The following is an 11,281-nucleotide window of genomic DNA, read 5'->3' as shown; positions in this document are numbered from 1 at the left end:
TAAAATAAACCCATATATATCTGCAGTGGGGATATTGCTATTCCTTGGGGAGCCCAGTGCTATGAGAGCAGATAAAGGAGAGGCCAGGGAAAGTTTCCTTGAGGAGCTGAGGCTCCAGCTGCCTGAGAGCCGAGAAAGGCACCCAGGTAGGGTGGGCCATTTTTATTCTCAGGCTCCTCTGGATAGGTGATGTCCTCCAGGCCATTCTCTGCCCCCAAATTCCCATAGCCACTCCTCCAAGGGCTCTACATGAGTAGATGGTGTTTCTGCTTCAATAACAGAAACAAGCCATCAGAATGACAAAGAGCCCGGTAAGCACAGATCCCATCCCCCCTTTCTGGTGCAGAGGCAGAGGTGGCCATTCAAGAGCTACTGCCCCAGGGTTCCAGGCAGCAGGCAGAGTGCTGAGTCTCTGGAGGAGGCAGACAGATGACTTGCCCAGTGCGGTTGTCAGCAAAGGTTCAAGGCCTGTGTCACAGGTGGGTCTGCTGGGGCACTTCCTTCTCCTTGCCATGTCGGGGATGCAAATTACAGAGCCGAGCTGGCAGGTAAGGAGGGGCTCAGGAAGCGGGGCTGAAGGTGAGGTCAGGATGAAGGTTTGGGAGCCCTTGCCTCGAAGACGGATCTCCGAGACAGTCCAGGAGAGCGCAAACCCTCCAGGGCACAGAGTCGCTGTCTGCTTCCCTCGGTGCCCCCATCGCAGAGAGGGGCGAAAGCAGGGGTGGGCGTGGTCTCTTCTGGTCTCGAAAACAGCATCCCTAGGTGGAAGGGGCGCGTCTTTCGCACTAAAAACCTCAAGTCTTGGGAAGCCCCCAGCAATTTGGATGCAGGCGGTTGCACAACCTGCGCGAACCCACGCGCCGGAGACGCGTCTCGGTATCCCAATAGGCTGTCCTGGGTCCTCAGACCGGAAGTCGAGGCGCCCTCTTCCGCCACCAGCCGGAAGTGTCCCTGGACTCGAGGCTAAAGGCTTCCGGTAGCTCTGCTGGGTAGCCGGGGAGTTACTATGGCTGCCTCCTTGGCCGGGAAGAAGATCGTGTTTGTCACCGGGAACTCCAAGAAGCTGGAGGAGGTGTCGGGAGGGTGTGGGGGGCCGGCCGGGAGGCGGCTGGGAATAGGGTAAAGAGGGGGCTTCCTGGCGGAGGGAAACACGCAGGAGGAGGCGTGGTGGGAGAACACTGAGCTCGGCTCGCAAGGATGGGGCAGGACCGGGCTGTGTGGAAGGGCCTGGGGCGCCCCGGGATTGACGAAAGGATGAGGCTCTTGACAGATCCCGGCACAGGGCTTGTGAGGTCAGCGAGTGGGGGAGCCGGAGTAGTGGTCGGGGGCCCTTAGAACCTGTCCCAAAGGTCACTATTGAGCTAGACCCCATACCGGGGCCCCGACACCTTTCTGGGACTGATCCAGATCCCGCTGCTGGCCCGGGGGTGGGTGGGTGGCAGGGGCCAGGAGAGGCGTGGGGCGGGGTGGGGCCAGGAAAGGCGTGAGGCGGGGTGCCAAACTGAGTGAGCAGTCCACGCCCCACCACAGTCCAGAAATGTCCCAGCCTCTTTCTGCATCTGTGAAAAGGGGATGATGTGGGACGTCTGCTTCACGTCACTATAGAGAGGAGGTGTAAAGGAGGCCTTGGATCGTAAGTTTCTGCTACAGGGACTTTGTGGCTAGCTGAGAGGACTGTGAGGGTTGATAGAACGTCTTTGGCTACAAGTAACAGACACACAGGGAGCTCATGTAAGCCACCACGTGTCTCTTGCAGGAATATGATGTTATGGTGTCCCACAGAACCTGAGGATTCCCTCAGGGGCTGTCCCGTCCTGTCCTTGTAGTTTTCGCTGGATGCTCATCCCTAGCCTTATTGGGATTTTTCTTCTTTCTCCCCAGCTGGTGGAGAGGACAGTCAGGCTTCTGCCAGACATCAGCCCCTGCTCAGTCAGCCATAGCCAAGGAGATTGGGTCATGTGTGGGGGATCAGAGGATGACACTCACTGCATATGTTTGAGGCAGACCAATGAGGTGCAGTCTCTCAGGGAAACTTCATTTGTCCTTAGCATAGGGACAGATGGCATTTCTGCGCCAGGACAGGGTGACCTTTTCAGGAGCCAGAGCCTTGTGCTGATTAAAGGTTTGGGATTCTGAGGCCAGACCAGTCAAGCAGACAGTCAGTGCCACCCTGAACAGAGCCCATGTGGGATGGTGGGAACTAGACCCCAAACCTCTGGCTGAGAACATTGCCTTCTCACATTTAAAGAAGGAGTTGGAGTAGCCATGAGAAGCTCTTTGGAGAAGATGGACTTGAACTTGGGCTAGAACAGGGCGTCTTAACTCTTTTCATCCCATGCTATGCCATTGGCAGATTGATGAAGCGTGTGGATCCTTTCTCAGGAAAATAGTTTCAAATGTACAAAATAAAATACATAGACTTACAAAGGAAATCAACCATATTGGAGTGTAGTTCTCAAAATATTACAAATATTTGTGACCTAGTTATATAGGGATTAAAGGATTCATTCTCACAGTGCATATAATTACCTTAATTTTAAAATAGTGATCGTAAATGATACTTTGAGATATCTGCAAAAATTATAATGAGATAAAACAACATCTTTGATTTTAATAGCTTTAAAAGTCACAGGAACTGCTAATACTGTTTTGTTGTTTTTATTCATAATTGAAAAAGGCGCTATGTTTCAGTTAGGGGTTAGTAAAAATAAAGAGGTATTTTTTTTCCCATCCAGGTTTGCAGGCTGCCCGAATTCTGAGTGACCCCTGATAGGGAATTCCTGGCCTTAGAGGATGGATAGGGTTTCTGTGAGCACTGAGAAGAGGGTGTTTTGGATGGGGAGTTAACACAGGCAGAGATCTGAAGTAGGAGGGGTAGAGGAGGAGGAAGACGGAGGGGCTGGCTTGTTGGAGTGGGACCCTGACAGCTGGGGTGGGGCTCCTAGGCCTGACTTGGTAAGCTTTGGGGGCCTGGCCGGCGAGTAACTGGTGAGAAAGGTGGATGGCAGCTCATGTAGTAATGGGGGATTATTAGCAGATGGTGATAAATGTTCTTTCATTTTGCAACAGGTCATTCAGATTCTAGGAGATAAGTTTCCATGCACTTTGGTGGCACAGAAAATTGACCGTATGTCTCCGTTTCATTTTATTTTTAAAAGAGGGTTCAATTTCTCTGTCTCCCTGTGACCTGACTCTGTGTATCTGTTTTCTCGACAAGTGCCGGAGTACCAGGGGGAGCCAGATGAGATTTCCATACAGAAGTGTCGGGAGGCAGCTCGCCAGGTGCTTACCCTGTCCTTGTCCCACACTTGCTCCTCTTGTCCAGGTGGCTCCTGGGGCCTGTGCCTGCTGGGTACGGGCAGAGAACAATAGAGTAGGCACAGTTTGTGGTGACTTCCAAGACCTGCCCAGATCCATCCAGGCTGGGGGCGGTTAATATTGGCCTTGGAACACTGCCTTCCTTTCCCAACCTTGACTGCGTGGTGTCTCCCCCAGACCACCACCATACACAGACTCTCTCCCCTGCCTCCCCCAGTTCTTAGATAAATACATTCCAGCCCTACATTCTGCCCCCACACACATCCCCCCTGCACTCACACCCCTCTGTGGAACTGAGAAGGAGCACGTTGCTTGGGTGTGAATCCCAGCTCTCCTGTTGCTGTGCCTGGAGCAAGCTTTACAACCTGCCAAGGCTTTGGTGTCCCCATCTCTAAAATAAAGATAAGAGATTAGCTGCTCTTGATATAAACCTCTGTCTACTGCTGCAGATCTGTGCTAGCTGTGAGCCTGGCTGGCCCCAGCCCAGGTGACCTGGGAGTTTAGGGTGGGGAGGGACGGAGCCTGCGGCTGGTAACGGGTCTCAGGGCTGCATGTCCTTTTGCTGCAGGTAAAGGGGCCTGTACTGGTGGAGGATACCTGTCTGTGCTTCAACGCCCTCAAAGGGCTCCCTGGCCCCTACATGTAAGTGGCCCCTCTCCCCCTTTGCAGGGCCCCAGGCACAAAACCATCAGAACTGCAAAATGATTGGTTACCTGATATAGCAGGTCATTCAGGGTCTTGGCATCAACACCAATATTCAGATTGTCCTGAGGAAAGATTAGGGAGAGGGGAGAGGCATGTCTTTCTTTTGTAAAGTGTGAGAATGAGATTGTGTAAGTGGAGATGGGAAAGGGGACCTGCCCATTTGAGAAGGACATTCATGGGCAGATCACTTTCAGGAAAGAGAAAATAAGCAAGTTGAGATCTGAAAATTGATTTCCTTAAAATTGTCCAGTGCCCTGGACCCCTTTAGAAGGTCTTTGTGTATCTCTAGCATACAAATACCCCAATTTGAAGACCCCTACATGGGGTTGGAGGCATAAGTGCTGTTGCTGGGTTTGGGGTATATAGATCTTTAACTTTTGGGTGGCCAATCTGTTTGCTAGAGCAATTGCATCCGTATACACTTATACTCACTGTGTATATTGTTCCACATCCTCACCAGCACTGAGTATTAGGACTTTTTATTATTTTGCAATTTCAGGAATGTGAAGTGTTATTACATGCAGTTTTAATTTGCATTTTCCTAATTATCAGCAAGATTGAAGCCTTCATTTGTTTATTGGTTCTTCTGTGCATTGCCTGTTTGTTTCCATTTCCTTTTTCCTGTTGGATGACTTCTCTTCGTTTTTATTTGAGACATTCTCTTTCATTTCTCCTTGGCTGTGCATGGGGCACATCCCAGGTAAGAAGGTGGTAAGAAGATTCTTATGCTCCTGGTGTCTGACTCCCCTTTATTTCTCTTACAGAAAGTGGTTTCTGGAGAAGCTAAAGCCTGAAGGTATTATCCCCTTTGTTTCTTCTCTTGGATCTATTGAGAATGAGAGCCTGGAGGTGTTCTAGGGAAGGGGCCCCAATGAGTAATGGAGTCCCAGGTTTTACCCCCACCATGGAACCTCAGTTTCCCCATCTATAACCTGCAGCTCACCCTGTACTCAAGAGAGCATTTGAGATGGGGAGGCCTGGATGGGGCAGGGGTGCTGGGAGCTGTGGGGTTGAGGGACAAAGGGGCTGTAGTTAATTCTGGGTCTCAAGAGGGACTTGGCCCTCCCTAGTGACTGCCTGTGTATGCTTGCCTCAGCTAGGGCCTGCCCTGGGGATTCGGGGGCTGCCCCTCCTTGGCCCCAGCAATGTATACCCTGTCACACACAGTTGCAAGCCAAAATGTTCCCTTTTAAGGTGCTTCTAAAAACATAGGCCAGGCACTGTGGCTCATGCCTGTAGTCCCAGCACTTTGAGAGGCTGAGGCAGGAGGGTTGCTTGAGGCTAGGAGTTCCAGACCAGCCTGGGCAATAAGCGAGACTCTGTCTCTACAAAAAAATAGAAAAATTAGCCAGGCGTGGTGGCACACACCTGTAGTCCCAGCTACTTGGGAGGCTGAGGCAGGAGGATCATTTGAGCCTAGGAATTCAAGTCTGCAGTGAGCTATGATTGTGCCACTGCACTGCAGCCTGGGTGTCAGAGGGAGACTCTTTCTCTCAAAAAAAAAAAAAAAAGAACTTATGGAGCATTTCAAACATGTACAATAGTAGAATAATGGCCACAAATATATATAAGTATTATTTATCAATTAAAAAAAAAGAGTAGTAGAATAATGAACCTTATATCCCTATTAACCAGCCTCCAGGATTATCAACACTAAGCCTATTTTGTGACATCTATAAACCCCCCCATATTTTTCCTTAGTCCAGTATTTTTAAAGCAAATCCCAGATATCACATCATCTGTAAGTTCTTCAGCCTGTATTTCTAAAAGGTGAAAAATTTTAAAAACCATTAACCAACTAAAATACAATCATTTCTTAATATTACACAGTCTATTTTTTTGGATTTCCTTTGTTGTAGCAAAAATGCCTTTTACAGTTGGTTAGTGTTGAATTGGGAGTCAAACAAAGGCCACATTGCACTGGCTGATTTTCTGACTTACCAAAGTCCAAAGCCTTGTGTCGGCCTGTGCCAGAGGGAAGCGTGGATGCCCAGAGCCTTCAATTTCAAGCCTAGCTCCTGCCTTGGGCTTGGCCCCCTCACAGGAGCCAGGGTGAAGCCGTCACTGCCCTCCCCATCACAAGTTGGAGCCCAATTTCCCCTGTCCCCACCCTTGGTGAGCTTCTGGGGGCTCGGTGTGGGAGCTGGGCGGCACAGATGCACTGAGCCCTCCCTGCACCCACCCGCAGGTCTCCACCAGCTCCTGGCCGGCCACGAGGACAAGTCAGCCTATGCGCTTTGCACGTTCGCGCTGAGCACGGGGGACCCCAGTGAACCGGTGCACCTCTTCAGGGGCCGGACCTCGGTGCGTACCCACCCGGGCGCCGTTCCCCCGCGTGCCGCCAGGGGGCGCTGCGGCCGGCGACCGCCCGGTGTCTTCTGCTTGGCGATGGTGGGAGGGGTGTCCCGGGGCCAGAGTTAGTTACTGAGCGCCTGGCTGGGAGGCGCCCCTGGGCAGCGCAATTAGAAGTGCTGTCAATCCTGAAGCCTGTTTGACCCTGGGGCTGGTGTTTCAGGGAAATACTTGGCTAACAGCTCATGAGGCCTGATAGACCCAGACTGCAAACTGAAGGTGACAGCTCCCAAAGCTACCTCTGTAGCCTGGCTTCTCCAAGCTCAGCTCTCCTTATCCAACTGCCAAGGCGCTTGAGTGTCTCGCAGCCTTTCCAGCTTGTCATGTCCATATAGAGTCTCAATCCTTTGCCCAAACGCATGCCTTCTCCAGCTACCGTTCAGCACCCCACACCTGCCTAGCAGACCCTTAGGTCCAGCTGCTTCTGTCAGGGTCCAGACCACCCTCTTGGCTGGCCTGCTCCCCCTGTGGCAGGAGTGTGCCTTCTGTCACATCACTCCTTTGTTCAGTCCCTCCTGCTCAGGGAAAAATCCAGAGGTTCCCCTGAGGGCTGTCCACAGATGTCTTGTTTTACCCTGCCTGGTTAAATTTGTTGGTGGTGGTGGTAAAAAACATAAAATTTACCATCCTAACCTTTTTTTCCCCGTATGCCGTCAAATTGCTTTTATTTTTTGTTGTTGTTGGTGGTGGTAAAAAACATAAAATTTACCATCTTAACCCTTTTTTCCCCATATCCCCTCAAATTGCTTTTTAACCATCTTAACCTTTTTAAAGTGTACAGTAGTGTTAGTTATATGCACATTGTTGTGCAACAGACGTCTAGAACATTTTCATTTTGCAGAACTGAAACTATACTCATTGAACAACTTCCCTTCCCCCACCCCAGCCTCTGGCCACCACCATTCTACTTATGGTTTTTAAGTTTGACTACTTTACACAAAGCTGTGAGAAAAAAAAAAAAAAGTTTGACTACTTTAGATATCTCATGTAAGTGGAATCATACAATATTTATCTTTTTGTGACTGGTTTATTTCATTTAGTATAATGTTCTCAAGGTTCATCCACGTTGTAGCACGTGTCAGAATGACCTGTGGCTTTAAGGCTGAATAATAGTGCATTGTATGCATAGGTAGACTACAGTTTCTTTATTCATTTATCTGTTGATGGATATTTAGGTTGCTTCTACTTCTTGGCTATTGTGAATCGTGCTGTGAGGAACATGGGAGTGCGGACATCTCTTCAAGATCCTGTTTTCAGTTCTTTCAGATAAATACCCAGACATGGGATTGCTGGGTCCTATTGCCTAGTTAAGTTAGTTGTAGTTGTCTGCTGCCTTCACAGAAATGTCCACCTGTCTTGAAAAATCAGAAGCTTAAACAGCCACAGGCCCAGGTTCCTGCATAGTGACTGAGTAGCAGCCGCCCTGCTGGCGGGGCCTGCATCACTGCAGTCCCAGCTGTCCCCAGCTTTGGCTGCTTCATGCACTTTGTTGCTTTCCCACCCCCACTTTACTGCAGTAGCCTTGTTTCTTCATTTTGTTCTGTTTTTGCCTGTGCACGCACAGCCTCAACCACATTGTCCTTTCAGCAACGCAGATATGCCAAGCCTTTCCCCATATCAGAACCTTTGCACCAGTGCGTCCTGCACCTGGAATGTTCTCGCTCTAGCCCTTTATGTGGCCAAAGTGTCCCCTCTTCACTGCGGCCTTCCCTGGGCTTCCCATCTAAGTCACTCTGTCCTGTTATTCTTGAGCTCAGCACTCTGTCTGTTCCCTTTAAGGCACTTTGCATTTGGTAGTCATTCATTTGTTTGCTGGTGTGATGCCTGTTTTGCCTAAGAGGTCCATTGTATGAGGGCAAGACGAGGCCTGCCTGCTGTGACCCCAGTCCTCAGAACACTGTCTGGCCCACTGTAGGTGCTCAAAAAACATTTATTGCATGGGTGAGGTTCAGAGTTGTTCAGTTACTGACCTTGGTCACACAGCTCCCCATAGCGGAAACAGATTTTGCCTTTGGGTCTTCATGTCACTGGATTACAATTTGTTCTCTTTATAGCATTTTCATTTTAGAATTTGCCTATTACAGCCAGTATTTACTGAGCTCATTTATGTGTCGGCCGCTGTGCTGAGTACTTCCTATTATGGGATTTGATTTCATTGTTAGAGCCTCTCTGTATTTGGAGCAATACCGTAACAGTAGCAGGTAGAGGGCTTGTCCGCAAAGTTTAGGGCTCTTAATTTGCCATCAGGAGAACATGCTTTCTGTCCATTTTTCAAAGTCGGCTCATTTTTCTTCAATGAGGTCACAGTTTGTCCAAGGTATAGGGAGGGAGGGTGGCCCCAGAGGTGTTCGTGGACCAATCAAGTACTGGGTTCCTCCCTGTGAGGGGAGAGCTGCCCCACTCTGCGTTTACTTTATGTATTCAGCAAACATTTGCGGGTACTGTGGACCCCTGGAAACTGCATTTTGAGTAAATAGGGTCTGATCAAATTCGTAAACTAACCAGACTCAAACTGGGCTGCGGCCCTCTTAGCGCATCTCCTCCACGCCCGGTTACACACCTGTCCTCTTTCCTGTGGCAGGGCCAGATCGTGGTGCCCCGAGGCTCCCGGGACTTTGGCTGGGACCCCTGCTTTCAGCCTGATGGATACGAGCAGACGTGAGGAGCCCCAATTTGTTCCCCAGGGTGTGGGGTCAGGATAGCTGTGGTCTGGCTCAGGTGGCTGCCCCGCCCAAGTGCAGGCACGCGGATGTGGGTGGGGGCAGGCTCTGAGGGTGTCATTCTGGCTGGAGGCACCTTTGCTGGGGTGGACACAAGGAATCTGGGTGGCCCAGTGCACAGTGTGGAGGAGGCAGCTGGGCGGAGCCGGGAGCGCCGGGCTCTCGGGCTCCAGCTTACCCCAGATCAGCTCCGCAACCAGTAGCTGCCCCTCTCTGGCCTCGGCTTGTTATATATAAACACGACGACTTTGTGGGATGATTTGCTGTCTCCCCCATCTAGGTTGGGAAAATGTTGGCACTTTCGCAGCCTCTGGTGGGCACCACCTTAAGCCCTCACAGTACCAGTTCTCGGTACTTCAGACTAATGCCCCCTTATTTACCCGGGATGTTATTGGAATCAGGCCTCCCAGGCTGGGGGGCCGTCGGGGAGTATGGCCTAAGACCTCACGGTAGCCAGGCAAGGCTGAGGACATAGTGAAATGCATTGTCCAAGAAGCTCTTTAGTGACAGAAATGTTTTGTATCTGCGCTGTCCAGTTGCGTGGCTGCCAGCCACACGTGGCTGTGGAGCACTTGGAATGGGGTTAGGCTGAGGGACCAGATTTATTTTTATTCAGCTGCAATTAATTTAAACAGCCACAGGTGGCCAGCGGCTACCGTATTGGACAGCGCAAGTCTGAAGGCCACAGGTGGGTGTGGGATTCTCACGGCACTGGAGTCCTGGCACAGAGGACAGGCCCCTGGCAGCTGCTCGGGTCCTCCCCTGCCCCAGTGCAGCAGAGGAGACGGCTGTTTGCTCTGTCAGGCCCCACTGCTTCCTGTCAACAGAAGACAAAGCTGATCAAGCATGCAGCTCATCCCCTGTCCCCAGCTTCCCATAATGTTTTGGGCACATGAGAGCAAGTTTAATACCCCTCCATGCTCATTAATATGGGTTTCTACCTCCAGGGGAATTTAAAACTCTAGCCAATTTTTTAAAAAGTAACTGGCTGCCAGGAGCTGGTGTCCCTTGCTTCCCTTTCCTGGGTGCTCCCTGAGCTTTGGGCTTTAGGGGTGAGGTGGGGTAGAGTAGGGGGTGTACTTCCCTGAATCTGGGATCCCTCTTCTCTGAGCTGCTGCTGTCACCCCTCAGGTACGCAGAGATGCCCAAGGCTGAGAAGAATGCCATCTCCCACCGCTTCCGGGCCCTGCGCAAGCTGCAAGAGTACTTTGACAGCTTGACTTCTCCTGGGCCTGGACAAGGCCACTCGGGCCCAGGGTCTGGGGAGGGCTAGCCTGGAACCTCCCCCATTAGGCGGGCACCCCTCAGGGTTCCCCCTTCCTGAGGGTGTCAAGGCAGCCTCACCAGCCCTGTCTGACTCTGCTTAGAGGAAGTTTGGGCAGATTGACACCATCCTCTTGCCTTCAAGGGTTCAATGATCTCCCTACAGCCTCCAGGCATGGGAACCTGAAGAGACCTTGGGTGTTAAAACTGGCCTTGGCAGGATCCAGGGTTTGAGAAATAATCATGCAAACAGCCTTAGAATGTTTTTAAAATGCAGCAAATAAAATTGCCAAATGGCTCATGTTTCCAAAATAAACCAGGTATATCTGTTGTGAACCCTGCCCCAGGCAGGTTCCTGTCTCCTGAGTCCCTTGGTGGTGCAGGGAGCTTTGGGGATGGGGGTGGAGGTGGGGCGGTCAGGAGCAGCACTGAGTGGAAGGTGTCACATGCTGTCGTGGGCTGGAGTATGATATCTCCACTGGCGTTCTTTCCTCATTCTTTAGGTCATGGATCATGGGCTGACCTCCCCCTCACCAAATCCACACTGTCTGCCCAGCCATGGGGGCTGCCCCTGCCCAGCCGGCTTCCGTGATCTTTGCTGGGTGGGGTGGGCAGTGTGGAATGTCCAGTGCTTTTGCTTCATGCTGTTACACATTTGGACAGCGAAAATGTTGGTTTGTGATTAATGCCCAGTTGTTTTCTTTTTTTTTTGAGACAGAGTCTCACTCTTTTGCCCGGGCTAGAGTGCCGTGGCATCAGCCTAGCTTGCAGCAATCTCAAACTCTTGGGCTCAAGCAATCCTTTTGCCTCAGCCTCCCGAGTAGCTGAGACTACAGGCATGTGCCACCATGCCTGGCTAATTTTTTCTATATATTTTTAGTTGTCCGATTAGTTTCTTTCTATTTTTAGTAGAGACGGGGTCT

At 50.9% G+C, this 11,281-nt stretch overlaps 1 protein-coding gene across 1 annotated transcript; it reads left to right on the top strand.

Annotated features, from left to right (window-relative positions):
* Positions 1-846: 846 nt before the first annotated feature.
* ITPA (inosine triphosphatase (nucleoside triphosphate pyrophosphatase)) lies at positions 847-10,643 on the top strand. Its single transcript, XM_012639298.1, has 8 exons — positions 847-1,072; positions 3,070-3,127; positions 3,218-3,282; positions 3,887-3,960; positions 4,788-4,819; positions 6,212-6,327; positions 8,957-9,033; positions 10,227-10,643. The coding sequence occupies exons 1-8, from the start codon at positions 1,007-1,009 to the stop codon at positions 10,366-10,368; spliced, it is 630 nt and encodes a 209-aa protein (XP_012494752.1). The 5' UTR covers positions 847-1,006; the 3' UTR covers positions 10,369-10,643.
* Positions 10,644-11,281: the final 638 nt, after the last annotated feature.

This window comes from Propithecus coquereli, unplaced genomic scaffold, assembly GCF_000956105.1.
Source record: "Propithecus coquereli isolate 6110/MARCELLA unplaced genomic scaffold, Pcoq_1.0 Scaffold139, whole genome shotgun sequence".
NCBI lineage: Eukaryota > Metazoa > Chordata > Mammalia > Primates > Indriidae > Propithecus > Propithecus coquereli.
The sequence above is the reverse complement of the archived record's forward strand: the minus strand, read 5'-3'. Positions and strand labels throughout refer to the sequence as shown.